The sequence below is a fragment of the Leguminivora glycinivorella genome, chromosome 17, assembly GCF_023078275.1.
Source record: "Leguminivora glycinivorella isolate SPB_JAAS2020 chromosome 17, LegGlyc_1.1, whole genome shotgun sequence".
NCBI lineage: Eukaryota > Metazoa > Arthropoda > Insecta > Lepidoptera > Tortricidae > Leguminivora > Leguminivora glycinivorella.
In genome coordinates this window covers 5,811,305-5,831,664 of record NC_062987.1, presented here as the reverse complement: position 1 = coordinate 5,831,664, position 20,360 = coordinate 5,811,305, and the positions used below count along the sequence as shown (strand labels likewise).

The 20,360-nt window shown below is 41.0% G+C and overlaps 2 protein-coding genes and 1 long non-coding RNA gene across 3 annotated transcripts; 2 read left to right on the top strand and 1 right to left on the bottom strand.

Moving 5' to 3' along the window:
- Positions 1 to 581: 581 nt before the first annotated feature.
- LOC125235193 (leucine-rich repeat-containing protein 58) lies at positions 582 to 14,261 on the top strand. Its single transcript, XM_048141665.1, has 4 exons — positions 582 to 1,254; positions 10,034 to 10,250; positions 12,537 to 12,726; positions 13,187 to 14,261. Exons 1-4 carry the CDS (start codon positions 764 to 766, stop codon positions 13,360 to 13,362), a joined length of 1,074 nt encoding a protein of 357 aa, XP_047997622.1. The 5' UTR covers positions 582 to 763; the 3' UTR covers positions 13,363 to 14,261.
- LOC125235194 (28S ribosomal protein S2, mitochondrial) lies at positions 14,107 to 16,280 on the bottom strand. The gene is made up of 3 exons (XM_048141666.1): positions 16,071 to 16,280; positions 15,895 to 15,981; positions 14,107 to 14,909 (listed from the first exon to the last, which is right to left on the bottom strand). The coding sequence occupies exons 1-3, from the start codon at positions 16,087 to 16,089 to the stop codon at positions 14,263 to 14,265; spliced, it is 753 nt and encodes a 250-aa protein (XP_047997623.1). The 5' UTR covers positions 16,090 to 16,280; the 3' UTR covers positions 14,107 to 14,262.
- Positions 16,281 to 17,717: 1,437 nt separating this feature from the next.
- LOC125235196 lies at positions 17,718 to 19,302 on the top strand. Its single transcript, XR_007178059.1, has 3 exons — positions 17,718 to 18,069; positions 18,354 to 18,497; positions 18,732 to 19,302. It is a non-coding gene; the product is annotated as an uncharacterized LOC125235196 (long non-coding RNA).
- Positions 19,303 to 20,360: the final 1,058 nt, after the last annotated feature.

The following is a 20,360-nucleotide window of genomic DNA, read 5'->3' as shown; positions in this document are numbered from 1 at the left end:
GAAATCTGGCTCTCTGGATGTTTTGTTCCGTGCACACTGATAGGTCGCGGTCGCGGTCGTTTTACGACGGACGTCCGCGTAGTATGTTCCTAACTTTACTTGTCAGCAACCAAACCATACCAACACTAAAGCTAGGAACACACTACGCGGACGTCCGTCGTAAATCGACCGCGGACGGGAATCTGGACAATGGAAATACACATAACCGTGCAAACTATCGGTCGACGGACGCGGACGTGGCCTTGAGCGCATGGACGTCCGATTGAAATCTGGCTCGCCGGATGTTTTGTTCCGTGCACACTGATAGGTCGCGGTCGCGGTCGTTTTACGACGGACGTCCGCGTAGTGTGTTCCTAGCTTAATAGATTGGCCGGCAACTTTTACAAATACAAATTAGGATTTAGGTCTAAGCGTACAGTACAAGTACTACTAAATAACTACCTACTGTTCCATTTCAATCCTGTACACGAAGCCCATGAAAATATCGATGCACATGATCTTCAAGATACAACGTAATTTCGCTCTTCACATGGTCACACGTCTAGATGGCCATCAACCAACTTCAATTAGGTAATCAAAGCAAGTCGGCTTGATCTGTCTGCACGCACCGCGAGGGGCGCGAGGCGACCGCGGTCCGCGGAGGCACAGGCAGTTGCGCGCGCGCCTCGAGCTAAGGCGCGCGGATACATTCGTAGCTCGTACCTATAATGTGATTTGTAACACTTCAGTGCACAACAAGGATTTATTGTCAACATCGAACAAAATGGAGTGCTACACATCCGACAGCTGTGATAGCGACAGTAGGGAACAAAAGACTCTGGACCTGTCCAACCAGTTGTTGGACACGAACGGTCTGGCGCTGGAACTAAAAGGGATTGTCGATGAGAAGGACTGCGCGGAAAATTACGAGATCGTTCTCCTGTATAGCAACAGAATAAGCGCATTACCCGAGACTATAAACAGGTTTTGCAACTTGAAGATATTGGACGTCAGCCACAACAGACTCAAGACCCTACCTGATCTGCTGAAGTATTGCCCACTTACATCCCTCATAGCTAAACACAACTTGCTAACTAACGAATCGCTGCCAAAATGCTTCTTCTCCGCGAAAAACACTTTAAAGGAACTTAATCTTAGTGGGAACCAACTCAGCTCTTTCCCAGAACAAGTAATAGAGTTAACATCACTGCGTTATCTCTATATGGGCGGAAACAATATAGTCAATATACCAAAGGATATATGGAAACTCAACAGGTATTCGTAAACTCAAGGCCTCTGAAATATTTGTAAAAAGCAATATTAACACTTACCACCAATAAAACCAACTTCCTGTAGGTAGTATTTCTCTACTGTTTCCCAATTAAATACTAAGCTATGAGTAGAGCTCACTTATCATTACACTGATAAGAGTCCTGCTTTTGTACTAATGCCAAATACAAGCAATTAAAACTGTCTTGCATTTAAATAAGATATGAATCATTTAAGAAAACAATAAGAAAAGTTGTCCCATGATCATAAAACGTGTGACAATTGTTAAATAAAGCTACACTACAGCTAGCCAAACAAAGGTTTAAAAATTAAAACGTTTAAAATAGGTCAGCAGAAGTTTTCGCAATAAGTATGTTGAGTTGAGACATTGTATCGGTTTACAATGTAAGTACAATACTCGTGTAAGGCTACGTAGATAGATAATTTATTTTATTACTAGATGTATAGACTATCGATGTTTACAATTATTTAATGAGTAGGTAACGACCTAATGACGCTATCGACAATTTGAAAGGCCTGCGAAATTGTTGCAGAAACTGTCACATCTGAACTGTCTGGGCCAGGGACCGGCCCGCTATCCCTTATACGGGGTTTTGTATGGGTATTTCGTTAGGCTTAACTTACCCTACCCTTTTGGCGCGATACCCTTTCATTTTGCTTTTAAAGCCCTAACGAAAGCGCTTACCTAAAATAGCCCAATACCCTTTCAAAACCCTTATCATCGGCTCAGCCTAACGCCATAAGGGTAAGCCTTATATTGGGTTTTATTTGCTCTCCCTTATAGCATATCGTGCGAGTTTAAATCCTGTACCTCGCTCATAAAGCACACATTACTCCGAACGAAATAACATACGATCGTTACCTACGGCGGCACTGTGTGTGATATTTGCGCGTCTGTTTGATGGAAACGGCTGTAGATAAAATAAGGTTCAATTTTCAATACCAAATCCGTCCGTCCGTCCGCGAATAATCTCAGTAACCGTTAGCACTAGAAAGCTGAAATTTGGTCCCAATATGTATATCAATCACGCCAACAGAGTGCAAAAATAAAAAATGGAAAATATGTTTTATTAGGGTACCCCCCCTACATGTAAAGTGGGGGCTGATAATTTTTTTTCATTCCAACCCCAACGTGTGATATAATTATTGTTGGATAGGTATTGAAGAATGAATAAAGGGTTTACTAAGATTGCTTTTTGATAATATTAATATTTTCGGAAATAATCGCTCCTAAAGGAAAAAAAAGTGCGTCCCCCCCCCCTCTAACTTTTGAACCATAAGTTTAAAAAATATGAAAAAAATCACAAAAGTAGAACTTTGTGAAGACTTTCTAGGAAAATTGTTTTGAACTTGATAGGTTCAGTAGTTTTTGAGAAAAATATGGAAAACTTCGGAACCCTACACTGAGCGTGGCCCGACACGCTCTTGGCCGGTTTTTTTATCGGACTTGTCTTGATGAGTACCCGAAGTCTAGCTGATGCTGAACCCTGGCTGCACCTAGGGGAACTCGGGTTTTAGTAATACAGGCAAACGCTGTTTTCGTCATCGGACTTGTCTTGATGAGTACTCGAGTGAGCAGTACCCGAAGTCCAGCTGATGCTGAACCCTGGCTGTACCTAGGGGAACTCGGGTTTAGTGTAACACAGGCAAACGCTGGTTTCGTCATCGGACTTGTCTTGATGAGTACTCGAGTGAGCAGTACCCGAAGTCCAGCTGATGCTGAACCCTGGCTGCACCTAGGGGAACTCGGGTTTAGTGAAACACAGGCACACGCTGTTTTCGTCATCGGACTTGTCTTAATGAGTACTCGAGTGAGCAGTACCCGAAGTCCAGCTGATGCTGAACCCTGGCTGTATCTAGGGGAACTCGGGTTTAGTGTAACACAGGCAAACGCTGTTTTCGTCATCGGACTTGTCTTGATGAGTACTCGAATGAGCAGTACCCGAAGTCCAGCTGATGCTGAACCCTGGCTGCACCTAGGGGAACTCGGATTTAGTGTAACACAGGCAAACGCTATTTTCGTCATCGGACTTGTCTTGATGAGTACTCGAGTGAGCAGTACCCGAAATCCAGCTGATGCTGAACCCTGGCTGCACCTAGGGGAACTTGGGTTTAGTGTAACCCAGCCAAACGCTGTTTTCGTCATCGGACTTGTCTTGATGAGTACTGGAGCAAGCAGTACCCAAAGTCCAGCTGTTGCTGAACTCTGGCTGCACCTAGGGGAACTCAGGTTTAGTGTAACACAGGCAAACGCTGTTTTCGTCATCGGACTTGTCTTGATGAGTACTCGAGTGAGCAGTACCCGAAGTCCAGCTGATGCTGAACCCTGGCTGCATCTAGGGGAACTCGGGTTTAGTGTAACACAGGCAAACGCTGTTTTCGTCATCGGACTTGTCTTGATGAGTACTCGAGCAAGCAGTACCCGAAGTCCAGCTGATGCTGAACTCTGGCTGTACCTAGGGGAACTCGGGATTAGTGTAACACAGGCAAACGCTGTTTTCGTCATCGGACTTGTCTTGATGAGTACTCGGGTGAGCAGTACCCGAAGTCCAGCTGATGCTGAACCCTGGCTGCACCTAGGGGAACTTGGGTTTAGTGTAACCCAGGCAAACGCTGTTTTCGTCATCGGACTTGTCTTGTTGAGTACTCGAGCAAGCAGTACCCGAAGTCCAGTTGATGCTGAACCCTGGCTGTACCTAGGGGAACTCGGGATTAGTGTAACACAGGCAAACGCTGTTTTCGTCATCGGACTTGTCTTGATGAATACTCGAGTGAGCAGTACCCAAAGTCCAGCTGATGCAGAACCCTGGCTGCACCTATGGGAACTCGGGTTTAGTGTAGCACAGGCAAACGCTGTTTTCGTCATCGGACTTGTCTTGATGAGTACTCGAATGAGCAGTACTCAAAGTCGAGCTGATGCTGAACCCTGGCTGCGCCTAGGGGAACTCGGGTTTAGTTGTACACAGGCAAACGCTGTTTTCGTTATCGGACTTGTCTTGATGAGTACTCGAGTGAGCAATACCCAAAGTCCAGCTGATGCTGAACCCTGGCTGCACCTAGGGGAACTTGGGTTTAGTGTAACCCAGGCAAACGCTGTTTTCGTCATCGGACTTGTCTTGATGAGTACTCGAGCAAGCAGTACCCAAAGTCCAGCTGTTGCTGAACTCTGGCTGCACCTAGGGGAACTCGGGTTTAGTGTAACACAGGCAAACGCTGTTTTCGTCATCGGACTTGTCTTGATGAGCACTCGAGTGAGCAGTACCCGAAGTGTAGCTGATGCTGAACTCTGTTTGCACCTAGGGGAACTCGGGTTTAGTGTAACACAGGCAAACGCTGTTTTCGTCATTGGACTTGTCTTAATGAGTATTTGGGTGAGCTGTACCCAAGATAGAGCTGATGCTGAAACCTGGCTGTACCTAGGAGAACTCGGGTTTGGTGTAACATAGGCAAACGCTGTTTGCGTCATCGGACTTGTCTTGACGAGGACTTGGGTACGCAATAGCCAAGACAGCGCTGTAGCTGAGCCCTGGCTGTATCTAGGGCAACTCTAGTTTCGGTGCATTATAATATAGAAATATTTCATGCAATGTCAAGTTAGGCATAAAACATTATATTAACTGTCAAAAATCCTACCAGAAGTGAATATTAACATCAAGTAGTTATAACAAATTTATTAATTTGCCATATATAAAACACTTTATTTATGTCTAAAAAAATACGTATGTATCCATTTGAATATCAAAATTAAGTACAGTCGATTTCACTAATAGTAACACAGGGAATAAAGAGAATACTGGAGTTCCAAGCGTCCATAGACTGCGGTAACTATTTACTATCAGACGGGCTGTATGCTTGATTGCCACCAGAAAAGTATTTCTGTTTCAAACGATCTTCATAGAATTCACAACAATCAACAGAAATAGTTTGACAGATTCTATGGTACTACTCAACTCAACCAAGTACCACAGTCATAAAGACGAGTCTAAGATATTTTACACAAAACATACTATGAACAGAAAACAGCGTTTATTTATATTGCACCGAACCTGAGTTCCCCTAGGTACCACTAGGTCTCAGCTACAGCGCTGGCTTGGGTACTGCGCACCGAAGTCCTCATAAAGGCAGGGCCTATAACGAAAACCGGGTTTGTCTATGTTGCACCAAACATAAGTTCCCCTAGGTACAGCCAGAGTTCAATATCAGCTCTTACTTGGTTACTGCTCACTCAAGTACTCATCAAGACAAATCCGATGACGAAAACAGCGTTTGCCTATGTTGCACGAAACCCGAGTTCCCCTAGGAATAGCCAGGGTTCAGCATCAGCTCTACCCTGGTTACTGCTCACTCAAATACTCATCAAAACAAGTCCGATGACGAAAACAGCGCTTGCCTATGTTACACCAAACCCGCGTTCCCCTGGGAAAAGCCAGGGTTCAGCATCAGCTTTACCTTGGTTACTGCTCACTCAAGTACTCATCAAGACAAGTCCGATGACGAAAACAGTGTTTGCCTATGTTGCACGAAACCCGAGTTCCCTTAGGAATAGCCAGGGTTCAGCATCAGCTCTACGTTGGTTACTGCTCACTCAAGTACTCATCAAGACAAGTTAGATGACGAAAACAGCGTTTGCGTATGTTGCACGAAACCAGAGTTCCCCTAGGAATAGCCAGGGTTCAGTATCAGCTCTACCTTGGTTACTGCTCACTCAAGTACTCATCAAGACAAGTCCGATGACGAAAACAGCGCTTGCCTATGTTACTCCAAACCCGCGTTCCCCTAGGAATAGCCAGGGTTCAGCATCAGCTCTACCTTGGTTACTGCTCACACAAGTACTCACCAAGACAAGTCCGAGGAAGAAAACAGCGCTTGCCTATGTTACTCCAAACCCGCGTTCCCCTGGGAAAAGCCAGGGTTCAGCATCAGCTCTACCTTGGTTACTGCTCACTCAAGTACTCATCAATACAAGTCCGATGAAGAAAACAGCGTTTGCCTATGTTGCACGAAACCCGAGTTCCCTTAGGAATAGCCAGGGTTCAGCATCAGCTCTACCTTGGTTACTGCTCACACAAGTACTCATAAAGACAAGTCCGATGACGAAAACAGCGCTTGCCTATGTTACTCCAAACCCGCGTTCCCCTGGGAAAAGCCAGGGTTCAGCATCAGCTCTACCTTGGTTACTGCTCACTCAAGTACTCATCAATACACGTCCGATGACGAAAACAGCGTTTGCCTATGTTGCACGAAACCCGAGTTCCCTTAGGAATAGCTAGGGTTCAGCATCAGCTCTACCTTGGTTACTGCTCACTCAAGTACTCAGCAAAACAAGTCCGATGACGAAAACAGCGCTTGCCTATGTTACTCCAAACCCGCGTTCCCCTGGGAAAAGCCAGGGTTCAGCATCAGCTCTACCTTGGTTACTGCTCACTCAAGTACTCATCAATACAAGTCCGATGACGAAAACAGCGTTTGCCTATGTTGCACGAAACCCGAGTTCCCCTTAGGAATAGCCAGGGTTCAGCATCAGCTCTACCTTGGTTACTGCTCACTCAAGTACTCATCAAAACAAGTCCGATGACGAAAACCGCGCTTGCCTGTTAAACCAAACCCGCGTTCCCCTGGGAAAAGCCAGGGTTCAGCATCAGCTCTATCTTAGGAACTGCTCACCCAATTAACTCATCAAGGCGAGTTGGATGACGAAATTTGCTTGTTTTTATGTTGGCAATTAACGTTTTCAATGTCTAATGTTAATGGTTAATTGTATTGATTTTCGGCCAACACTATATTTACATGCATACATACATATTTACATAATTATATTCATACATACATACCTACATACATTCATACATACCTACATACATTCATACGTACGAACATACATACTGATCTATGGGCGACGATGATCATTTACCAGCCATCAGTCCCTTGTCTCCCAGTTCATTAAAAATAATTTCTAGCCGTGTTCTACTTTTATCCAACGAAAACATGTTTCGTTGCAAAATTAAAAATGGGGCGCAAAGTGCGGAGTGGCAACAGCGCATTTTCCTTCCTGTTCTTACAATAGCTTAGATTCATAATCCTGTCTCTTTCACGCAAGGCTCGACTACGCTTTAACAAAAGGGAAAGCCTTATAAATAGCGCTTAAAATAAGGGTAACCCTTATTAAAGGATTGCAAGCCGTATCGGATAGCGGTAAGCCAATGCACAGGGCTAGCTTTATTGTTTTACTAAGTTTTTTGTAAGGGCTAGTCAAATGAATGGGCTTGCAGTTCGAAAGGGAGAGCCTCTCGATTGGGTCGTCCTTACGTTAGGGATTCCCAATGAAAGGCTTGTAGCGCGGAAGGGGTTGTCCGGTCCCTGGTCTGGGTTTATTTACACAGTGCAGGGCTCGTGTACGAGTTTCAGTAGGTACAGTACATTTCAGTTTGCAGTATTTGATTGGTGGACTCAGCGCCGGCCCGCGCACTCGATCAGGGTCGAGCGAGATATACTTTTGGCGCCCCCTTGTTCAAAATTTTTTGGGGTCCGAAGCCAAAAGGCCATCCTTATAGATTCGCTGTGTCCGTCTGACACCTCACAAGTCACAACCATTTGACTAAGTATTTAACTAAAATATATCACATGTACTGGCACTATATAGAAATATAGTAAACGCGAGCGTAGCGAGCGCGAAATTTTTTTCTATTAAAGTAAAGGGTAAAGGGGGGGTCCATATTCGGTTTCCTAGTGCTTAGAAGTTCGTTCATCATCACGCTTACGCTCCTTTGACTCGTACAAAATTGCGCCTCTGAGACGTTTTGCGCCTTAATGGTTTTTGGAGGAACTCCGCTTTGGACTGTGGATAAACACTAAGCGTTTGAATAGCGCCGTAACTTTGACTTTGTCGTTCGGCCTCGCAACAATGTGGTTCGTCTAGGAACATCTTTCACTGCGCCCTAATAGCAACAGCTCCCCCCTATTGAATGTTGTACATGGTGCTACTTTTCAGATAATATGAATCACAAATCTAGACTTTCAATAGCTGAATAAAATTGATTTCCGGCTCCTCTCGCCATTCTGGGCTATTTATTTGTGCGCCCACGCAATGACGATTTTGGCGCCCCCTTATCATTGGGCGCCTAGAGCGGCCGCTCCACTCGCTCTACCCTTAATCCGGCCCTGGGTGGACTGAAAGTATCTAACTTAACTTCAACTTGTTAAAAGTCGCCAGTGGCAGACAAGCATAATTATGCCCGCCTATAATGGTGATCAAACGAATCGTATAGGATAATCATTTTGTTAACAAGTGTTTTTTTTTTTAATCTGACCAAGCGGCAATGTACGTCGTCCAACTTAATTTGACCAACGTACGTTTAGTAACGTTAGTAACTTATGATTAATTATTAATTTGTGATGTCGTAATGACGATTAGGTATGTACGCTAATTGATGTGGACGTAATACATTGCGTGCTGAAATAAATCGTAAGTAAGATATTCGCTCGTATGGAATGGAATACACACGCGGTATAAATAGTCGTAGGTACAGTCTACGACAATGTTTACATTTTCCAGAACTGAGGCTCTTTGTTACAGCGAATGTTATTCTAAAACGTACCCATGAGTTGCGTTAACAAAACTCAGTGCCTGGCACGGCGTGGAGTCCATGCTAATTGAAACAATAATGTTTATACTTTACATACCTACTGTATTTAATGTCTTACGATATAAGTTAACACTGGTGGTTTTCAAGCAAATTTATAATATAAGTAGGTACCTATATAACCTTATAAGGTATTAAAATGTATACGAAGACCTTACTTCAAGGGTCTTGTACCGCCAATATAGAAAACCGATATCAGCCTGCATATTCGAACGATAGGGAGGCAGATAAAGACAAATCCAGATAGTCTGGCGGAAAGTATTGATGGATAGATAACGTCACCTATCACGAAAGGAACATGAATCAAGAGCGTGAAAGATAGCACAATGCACAATAGTCTAAGAAAATTGCTTTGTCAATAAGTTGTACATTATGTACATATCTAGTACCTATTTATGTTTATGGATTTCGACAATTCTAGGGAAATATAAAAATAAAAACATTAGGTACCTACTCTCATAACTAAATACCACATAAGTATATGTATAGGTATACTTGATACTACGTAGTATGCGATTGATAAGGAATTAATATGAATCGATTTATCCCGGTTCTTTAATTAGGTATACCTACGTAAACACTAACTCCAAGCTGTTGTTTACCTACACTACGTAAACAACAGCTAACATAATGACTTGCGGAATTGGACCAGACTGTAACATTGTTCGCGTATTCTTATCTCGCCTGTCGCACAGTCATGTATGTCACACGATGATATCTAAGGAAATTACGTTATCTGGGACGTATGGGTCTTCTAAAGGATATAATAGATGTATTCATAACAATTGTTATTTGTATCTACACAAGGAAACGCTGATAAATGTCTAGATTTTTTTGGTATATTACCTACTTCGACGAGAATTTAATAACACCTACATATGCGTACGAAATATACCTAACCTATTAGGCAAATTTTTCACTTCGCATCTTCAATTTAGTACGAGATAGCCAAAATGCAATTTTTAGCCCTCATTACATAAACTTACCATTGCAAAATAACTACCTCTAGACTAGACGTACCTATCTACTGTACCTACCCTACTCCGAACTACCCGAAACTATCCCCTAAATTATTTAAATTAAGCACTATCCCAAACACTATAATAATGGATAATATTTTGCAGTTTACAGATTCTTTCACTAGGAGGAAACCAAATCATCGAAGTCCCCGATGCAGTAGGAAGACTAACGGGTCTGCAGGCCCTTGTGTTGAGTGACAATCATATAGAACAGCTCCCGAATAGTATAGCAAACCTGAACCAGCTGCGGTCGCTGCTCATCCACAGAAACAAACTTAAAACACTGCCTACTCAAATCATCAAATTAAGATGCCTAACAGAGGTAAATACTAGTAAAATATCTCACCTCCATTTCAGATACCTTTGATTTAGACTGGATCGCTGTAATAAGACCTTTCAATGATGAAAGGACCACTCAAGACCACCAACGAATTGTTTGGATGTTCTACATACATACATAAACTCACGACTGTATTCCCAAAAGGGATAGGCAGAGCACATGAATTTGTTGAAGTTTCAGTGAAATTTATGGGTTTCAGTACAAAGAATACGTCACGTTGCAGCGACAGATTGCCAGCCCTCATCACAATTGAATCCATATTCCTCAGCCGAAATTCATTTTTTTTGTGACATATGATTTACTGCTGCATTTGTTTGAAAGTCTACCGAAATAAAGCCTTCAAATCAGCGATATCGATATCAAATCAAAGACCACATCTCATCGCCATGTGTGTGTGTGCTACTTTTATTGCTATTTCTGACAGTTTCTTCATCAACATCATACAAAGGTACTTTATATCACGAAAAGAGTGCATAATTATGTTTGTTTGCAAGGGCATTCTCAAAGGATAAGATATTGCCTTTGTTAGTCTGACAAATGCGAAGTTCCATTTCTCACCAATTCCCGTTAAGTTTGTACATTTGGATCACGTCTCCGATTTGGATAAAAATTAGTAGGCTGATAGAGTCCATGATGCTGAGCAAGATCCACTAGGTTTCCCAAAATGTCCTAGGTTGATTGTATGAAACTTTCCTTTTTTGTTACCGAAAATGTATAGAAATCTGGTAACAAAAAAGGAAGCTTTCATACAAACTACATAGGAATTTTGGGAAACCTAGTGGATCTCGCTCAGCATTATGGACTCGATCAGCCTACCAATTTTTATCAAAATCGGAGACGTGATCCAAATGTACAAACTTAACGGGAATTGAACTTCTGCGATTTATCGCAGACGGTACCTGCGTCATAATATATGTTTTAAGGAAACTAGTAAAGAAATTGACTGAACTATTTAGTAAATAATTTACTATCTGCAACACAATAAATTGCGCGCTATGTTCCTGCTATCGTGCACGTGCAATGTGACTGTCTGGACAGTTTCTTATTACCTACCGTAACAGGCTAGAAACATATATCATATTTCTAAATATGTACTGATCAACTAGGTATGTAAAGCCTGACCAGAAATATAAATAAGTACATTATGACTACGCGCCATGTTGCGGAATTTCATTAGAACTATTCTTCATAAGTTCATACTAGGTATAGGTACTGAACTGTCACCGCATACATCAGAATAACAGCGCCCTCTTGACAATAGTCATATGTATTTCTGCACCGATAGCATGGTCGCGCGATAAATGATAAAATATCTGGCCATCCCTATCGCACTATTTGGTAAGTGCGATAGAGACGGCCCGATGTTTTATCATTTATCGCGCGACCATGCTTGCCTGCCTCAGGCTTTTACCTTCTTTTTGAGTTGAAAGCGAGATGTTTTTCAGTGACATACACATTTTTAATGAATGTATAGATAATAACAACTTATACGAGTACCTATCTACAACGAGCAGATAAAGGCCTATTTCGGGCTATGATAAAATAAAATGTTACGGTTTTGACATACGAGTACAACACAGTTAATTCGTTCTGGATGGATAGTACTTAAATATAATATTAGTACCTAGATACTTGTATATTACCAAAAAAAAATGTCCTCAACTTAGATTCACAGTTCGAACGGGATAAAACAAAATTCATAACATTTCTCGCCAATTCCGAACTTCCTCTTTTCCGCACTTAACGATACAAGTGCGGAAAAGAGGAAGTTCGGAATTGGCGAGAAATGTTATGAATTTGGTTTTATCCCGTTGGAACTGTGAATCTAAGTTACGATACACACGATACATGTACTACACATTTCAGTATAGATGGTGCTTTTATGTACTAGTGCGAGAAGTGGCATTATATGTCAGGTCAAAACTTCGGAGGGCCATCTGTACTGAAAAACGTCGTACGATACACGTGCGAAAAGGAAATTCGTAACTTGTCGATTTAAAACGCTCCCTTCGGTCGTGTTTTAATTTATCGCCACTCGTTTCGAACTTCCTTTTTTCCGCACTTGTATCGTAAATTTCGTAATGTACTAACTATTTCAGTAGGTACGGTTATGGTGCTACTTTATCGCACTATTGCGATCAGTTGTATTATACTTTATGTGCCTATGTCTCGTGGGTACAGTAAAATAAGAACGCCTTCGACTCGCCTTCATAGTAACAAAATGAAACTTTTCTATAGGCAGGTGATTCAATATTTGCTTTGTTACAGCTGAGTCTCCGAGACAACCCTCTCGTGGTGAGGTTCGTGCGAGACATGACACTGCAGCCCCCGTCTCTCCTAGAACTCGCTGGCCGGACCATCAAGCTACATGAGATCCCCACCTTGCCCGGCGAGGTCCCGAGGGACCTGATCAACTATTTAGGCGCAGCGCAGTGCTGCGTTAATCCGAAGTGCAAAGGTGAGCAATTTACAATCCACAAGATTCGAGACATCGATAGATTTCTATCATAATATATACTCTACTCGTAATGTTGTACCTAATTTCATAAAAGTTTGACGTTTAAAATAATACAAGTGCATCAGAACCTAATATGCTATGAAAATAATTTGGAATTTATCTGAGTTGACTTTACCGATATTACTGAGTATAAATGGTCCCGATATTAATTACTGAGTACACGAGGATTCTGAGCTGGAAAGGTAAAATGATATCTTAAAATAATATAAACACCCCCACCTAAAAAAGCTATACATTTCAGCGACGGGCAGTTTCACTATAGGATTGTGGCTAGACCCTTTACAAAACACTAACCCCGGGCCTTATTCTTATATATCAGTGAAATCGTTAACATTAAAACTGAAATGAACCCCTTATATGTTTAAAAAAATATTATTTTACCTTAATCTGCATATTTCAGGCGTCTTCTTCGACAACCGCGTGGAGCACATCAAATTCGTCGACTTCTGCGGCAAATACCGGATCCCACTTCTGCAGTACTTGTGCAGCTCCAAATGCATCACAGGCAGTTGGGAGAGCAGGGAAACTGACAGCAACCCCCATCCTCACATGATGCGGAAGGTTCTTCTGGGATAACGCCCAAAATTATCATGAAATACCCGTGTCTGTGATTACTGGAATACTATTGGAAAAGCTCTATAGCGCTAACAGACGGGCCTACTGGACTTCAACCGGTGTCAGGCTATGATAATTTGACATACGAGAGAAGCTAACCTGACCAGACCAAGGTCGCAGGCACGTACGCCCGTCTGTTACAGGTTTTAAAATCTTGATCATGAGGACCTTAAGACTTCTGATCTCTGGCTTGCATGAAAGGCTTTCTAGTAAAATACTTTGTGATACCATTAGTAAATAATTATTTAAATAAACAAAAAGCATATCATAATATATTTTAAATATGTTTGGCTTTTGAATGCAGGTATGAAATTGAGATTTTTTACACCTTTTAATTTGAAAACAAACTAAAATTTACACGAGTTTAATAAGTTAAGCTTAGAAAGGATTGGATAACTTCAGATAAGAATGATAATAAAAATAAATATAGGTGTTTTTATAAATTCAAACCTAGTTTGAAGCATAAAAAAATATTATCATCCGTTCCAGATGTCTGTGATTTCAAAATTAAGAGGAGAATGGTTCAGCGAGTGTAGACGAATGCACAAACGCTCACGAAACGAAACGCTCGTAGATATCTATATCTATCGCTCTTGCTTAGCGCGACAGTCAGACTTCCTTTCGCGGCGTTTCGTTTTTGTTTTGCGTCGTAGAAATGCAATTCGGCTATGGGGCCAGGTTTATGAGCTTCAATAAAAATTTAGATTATTTTATTGCATATTTTTGTATCCAAGTTTTAATAGGTACATTGTGTTATACTGTATATTTTGTTTAACAATTTGTTTTAACTATAAGTAACTACAAATCATTTATTTCCTTATTACTCTAAATAATAAAATAAATGTTATTGAAAGTTTCTTTTTACTCAGTTTCTTGTAGGAATTTCATTCTTGCTTCTTTGCCTCTTTGTATGGCACCTTTGAATAGTTTACAATATAGTTCAATGGCTGCTGGAGTATCATCATTCCCTGGTACAGGGTAAGTTATTAGATTGGGATTGCAATTTGTGTCTACAATGCCAATGGTAGGTATGAGCATTTTCGCACTATCTCTCACTGCTGTATGTTGACTTAAAATGTTATTCTGTGTATTCAAGAATATGCAGAGATCAGGCAATCTTGTGACTGCACCAAACTGGTGGTTAGCATTTGTGAAAATACCTCCGCGCCAGAATCTAGTATGTGCATATTCACCACATTCCTTAGCAGTTTTTTCAACAAGATGTGCATTCAGTGCATTTCTGTTAAAGAAGCAGATTATACCCCCTCTGTAGGCAACGTGAGCTGTGAAGTTGAGAGCTTTACGAAGATGTTCTGCAGTAATATCCAGGTCAAATATCAAATGGCCAAGTCTGGAACCATACAGGTATGGCCGCATGTAATCATTGAGGGAGCCTTCCTTGTGACCGTAATGCACTCTGGCATCAAACAAATCCTTTACAGTGAATAAATTGTGCACTTGGAAATAGTCAGGACTATCCAGAGGATTTTTTCTTTGCGTGTTAGCATCTACAATAAAAATAATTGGGTTCTCATTAGGATGCTTCAATAGTATAAAAATGGGCTGCACATCAACCTATAGATAAAGTATTACTTAAATGGGCATTATCGTGAGAACAATCACCAAAAAGATTTTTTCTACTGTGTTATTCGTCATTTACAATGCCGTGCATAGATCTTTAAAACCCTACATAAAAGATGCCAGCCCCCAGCCGGCGCCCCGCGCACCCACGCATACGATATAGCTCTTAAAGCATTGTTAGGAAGCCTTTAAGGGATATAGCGGGGGCGCGGGGCGCCGGGGGCTGGCGGCGGCGCAGGGGAGTGCGAGCGACAGGGTAATCCAGGAACAAAGGAGAGGCCGACAAGTCAAAATACAGGAAACAGTGTGAATTTCACGAAAATTATTATATATAATTAGTAAATGCATTGTCATAGAAAAGGTATTGTATGCGACAGTGTTTAACCGAGTCAAAAAAAAACTCATGGTGTCTTCATTAAACATTTTCGGCTTCGCCTCAAATTGTTACTCACGCCACTCGTTTTTTTTTTACCTCCTTTAACGCCAGTTTCATAAAATACTATTTTCTAAAGTAGGTAAATTTTATGTTTTTCCTACTCAGAATCACGAGCACTTTCGATCTAGGACAAAAAGCAGGAGACAAAAAAATGTTCCCAAAATTTTCTATTATTTGGCATACTTTCCACTTTGTAACCGCTGTACAAAGTGTTTGAAAAATGGTAACGAAGTGGAAAAATTAAATTTGCAATGCTTTTTTTTTACCTAGTAGGATCGAAAGGGTTCGTGATTCTGAGTAGGAAAAAGATTAAAAATAAAATTATCTATTTTGAAAAAAAAAAAGGGTTTTCAAAATTTCGCGAAAATGCCCAAATAGCAGTCTTAATATTCAGCAATGTATTATATTTAGGTATGTAAATTTAATCATTCAAGACATTGAATACAACTTTTAAAAGTAATTATAGTTTTACATACCTTCTGGCACATTTTGTGGAGCTGCAGCCGTTTGCGTTGCTGTGGAACTGTTCCTTAATGATGCAAATCCAATTTTGATAGGTGTTCCTTTAATTAAAAGAAACAATTTACATAAGTATTGACGAATTTAATTATACCAGCAACCAAATAGTGCAAACATCTATTATCGTACTTACGTAAACTGCGTGGCAGCATTTTGGCTTTTTGTTAAGGATGAAAAATTTGCAACGAATAGTGAAATATCTATTGAATAAGTTCACATACCATAATCACGTATGAAATTAACTTAAGCCACAGAAATTGAAATTACAGAAAATAATATTTAGGTTAGAATCCTACGTCACATTGACAGTAACAGGTTAGCCAACTATATAACATTTATAACTTTGACAAAAGTTTAAGGCCCCCCTCAGACGGGAGACAAAACTGTTTTGTCTCCGTCGTATTTGTATGAAAAGTTGCGTCGCCTCGTGTGCGCACCTTCATATTGGTGGAACTGTTGGCCATGTGTGTACAGCGGCCAAAAGGATCTTGGCGCCAATGGCCAACTGCGTTTACACGTTGGCGCTTCATTCAGTTGGTCGTCAGCCGTCAGAGAGGACAGTAGTGAAATATTTACGAAAATAATAAGTTTATCTATGCCAATAATAGTGTAGATTTTAGGAAATAAAATAACCTTGCAAATGTTTAATGTATTTCCTAAAAAAGATAAATGTTCTTATCAGAATATTCAAAAAATTGTTAATATTGCAAATAATTTAATTGTACTACGGGGTTATTATTTTTTAATATTTTTTTTCTGACAACGTCTATGACCAAGAATTTCCTAGATTTTTTCATTACACGTCCATCTTTCATGAAGAGCCAATGTCAAGTGATTGGTTCGCCAATGTGTAAACAGCGGCTCTTATCTTGGCCAAGGGGTTTCACAAAGGGCTGGTGGAACCGTTGGCCATGTGTGTACAGGGGCCATCATACTAGGCCATAGGCTTCCCACAGACAGTCTTAAAAATTCATAATCTTAAAAAAAAATTGTATGCAGTTGACACTGACAGATCTGTCAGTGTCTTGTCAGTGTCAGTTTGAACTGTCAGATTGCATACAAGTTTTTTTTAAGATTATGAATTTTTAAGACTGTCTGTGGGAAGCCATAGGCTCCCCACAGACAGTCTTAAAAATTCATAATCTTATTTTTTTTTTTTTTTTTTTTTTTTCTGGTTTGGCTTTTACTCCCTGCCAATTTGCACAGGGTGAATTTGCCAATGTCAGTGTTGGCTTGGTGTTACCGTAGCGTTGACTTTCACACGTGAGGAGAATGGCTCCCCACAGACAGTCTTAAAAATTCATAATCTTAAAAAAAACTTGTATGCAATCTGACAGTTCAGATCTGTCAGTGTCTTGTCAGTGTCAGTTTGAACTGTCAGATTGCATACAAGTTTTTTTTAAGATTATGAATTTTTAAGACTGTCTGTGGGGAGCCAATGTTCGGTATTTTTTTTTTTTTTTTTTATGAAGGATGTGAAGGGAAAACCTAAAACAAAACATTTGTTATGAACGTCACTGACAAACACATGACAACACTTACACAAATTGATTAGCGAAGAAGCGGGAAGCGGATGACAGAATGTTAGTAATGCCAACATGAGGGAAATGAAAGAAAAGAAAACCATATTACATGTATAATAGGAATAAATGAAGTAATAGAATATTATAGACGAAAGAGTGAGAATGAATTTATGTTATTTATAGTTTAATGTTATTTGCTTGTAAATATTTAATTAGGATAGAAGTTAAGGGCGAATCCATGTAACAACGTAGCGAGCTAAAGCATATAGGTCGTGGAACACTTTCGGGCAATACATCGTACAGTGAGTAGCTACACATTGAACAAGAAAAGAAGATGTGATCCAAGTTACCCTCCTCTTGCCCGCATTGGCATAATGAGTTCGCGCGGACACCAATCATAGCCAGAAATAACGGAGTGCATACTTTTCCTAATCGTAACCGACAAATTGTGGATATAGCCCATTTAGGAGAATTACGAAAACGATAGAACCACGGCTTCCGAGTGATACGAGGTTGCACACATCCATAGTGCTTGCCCGTCTGCAATTTCGAGATATCCCATTGCTCCTGCCATGTGGCAAACATGTCTGCGAGTGCACCACTCAAAAGGTCAGTACTGTAAATTACCGGTTTCACTGAACCAATCTTGATAGCTCGCCTTGCCCATGAATCAACCATCTCATTGCCGTTAATGCCACAGTGGCTAGGAATCCAACTTAGAACTATGGTTAGGCCCTTTGATTCACACCTGCGAAGTATAGTTTTGATTTCTAAAATCAAAGGGAACTTCATTTTCATTTTAAATTGGTTGCCAATAATAGCCTGCAGGCAACTTTTACTATCAGTAAAAATAATAGTTTTACTAATGTTGTGCGTCTCTGAATATTTGACAGCCTCAAGGATAGCAACTGCCTCGCCTGTGAATATTGAAGATTGTGGAGGACATTTAAATGGGAGAGCTATATTGTAACGAGGAATCCATACTGCTGCTCCCACGCAACTGGTCGCATCCACTTTGGAAGCGTCAGTAAACACCGGTAAGTAATTTGACCATTTTTCTAAAAATTTATTGAATTTATTGTTTGCTCCTGGATCATTTTTGAAAATGCCTATATCTAATATTACTTTAGGGGTGTATATAAGGGTTTCAAATGCTACTTCAAATATGGGATTAGTACCGGATTTATATAATTTGGGGTAGATATTAATTAATTTGGAAAAAGATATTACTGTTCTTGGGAAAGCTTTAAATGTCCAATATCTATTTTCAGTGACCTCCAGCGCCAGCGGCCACAAGCGTGGAAGCATCAAGTGGCTATAGTATGAGCTGTTCTTGATTAGGAATCTATCAGCAAGATATTGCCTGCGAAGAGCCAGTGGAGGGTCAACAGTTTCTACCTACATGCCATTCTTCGGAGAACACCTCATAGCGCCAAGTATAATCCTCAAACATTTTGCCTGGATGAGGTCTAATTTGTCAAGCCCATCCTTATTGCAAGGTTCCATTACAATTGACCCATAGTCTATATGACTGCGTATGATGGCATTATACAGTAACTTCTGGCAATAAGGATGAGAACCCCACCACACCCCAGACAGTGCTCGTAGTATGTTGATATTTTTTTCACATTTGCCTATTATGTATTTGTGGTGTGGAGTGCCAGACATTTTATGGTCCAAAATAATACCCAGAAACTTTACCGACTCCTTACTCGGAATTCTGACACCATCATAGTATACATCCGTTGTTGGCATGTTCCTTCTGCGACTAAATGTAACCACACAACTCTTTGCCGGAGATAGAGTAAGACCATGGTCACCGAGCCAATCCCCAAGGTAACCCAGAGCCGTGTTCAGACTAGCCGTTGCTTTATCCATTGACTTTGCTGTCGTATATAAGACCAGATCATCAGCGTACTGCAAGATGTTACAGAAGGATAAGACAGATTGTTCCAAGTCGTATGTGTATATGTTGTAAAGAAGGGGCTGAGTACCGATCCTTGAGGGAGGCCTCTCCACAAAGTCCGAGGGGGACAATAGGAGTTGCCATGTCTAATTTTAATAGACCTGCCCATGAATAGCGTGGTGACAATGTGTACAATCTTCGCGGGAATGCTCAGTTGTAGCATTTTAGCCCTGAGCACCGGAAGAAGCACATTGTCATATGCAGCAGAGATGTCGAGGAAACATCCCAGCAGATATTCGTTTTTTGATAATGTAAGTCTAATATCACTCGTTAAAATGTTCAGGCTATCCATAGTGCTACGGCCTTTTCGAAAACCAAACTGTGTGTCTGCTAAAATTCCATTGTTTTCCACGAACCATTCGAGCCTATTTTTAACTAAATGTTCTAATATCTTTCCCATTGTTGCAGAAAGAGCGATTGGTCGGTAGGAGCTAGCCTCGTCTGGGTTTTTAGACGGCTTTAGGATAGGAATGACTACCTGGGACTTCCAATCTGCTGGAACCTCTCCTGTGTTAAAGGCATGGTTTATGATACCAAGCAGATATTCCTGCGATGAAGTATTTAACTTTGACAGAAAACAATATGGGATCCCATCCTCTCCAGGTGAAGTATTCCGTAAACCATTAATTACCAGACTAAGCTCTGAAAATGAGAAGGGCTGGTCAAGAGAACATGAGGTACGCGGCAGCGGGGGAGATATCATACAGGACGCCTCAGGGACAGTTGGCGGGGCAAGCCTATCTGCGAATTCTGACATCCAGGGGGAATCTATTGTAGGCTTAGATTCTGGATTAAATGAACCCCTAAATCTCTTAACATTTCGCCATACAAGAGATGGAGGGGTTCTAGGAGATAGGCTCTCGCAGAACCCCTTCCAACCCCTCTTTTTAGCCTTTGCTAAGAAACGTTTTGTACGTGCCGAAACTTTTTTAAA

Coding starts and splice junctions, on each gene's coding strand:
- LOC125235193 (XM_048141665.1), top strand. CDS start 764: ATGGAGTGCTACACATCCGACAGCTGTGATAGCGACAGTAGGGAACAA. Junction 1,255..10,033: donor GATATATGGAAACTCAACAG/GTATTCGTAAAC, acceptor AATATTTTGCAG/TTTACAGATTCTTTCACTAG. Junction 12,727..13,186: donor CGTTAATCCGAAGTGCAAAG/GTGAGCAATTTA, acceptor TGCATATTTCAG/GCGTCTTCTTCGACAACCGC.
- LOC125235194 (XM_048141666.1), bottom strand. Junction 14,910..15,894: donor TCCACAAAATGTGCCAGAAG/GTATGTAAAACT, acceptor TTTTTATTGTAG/ATGCTAACACGCAAAGAAAA.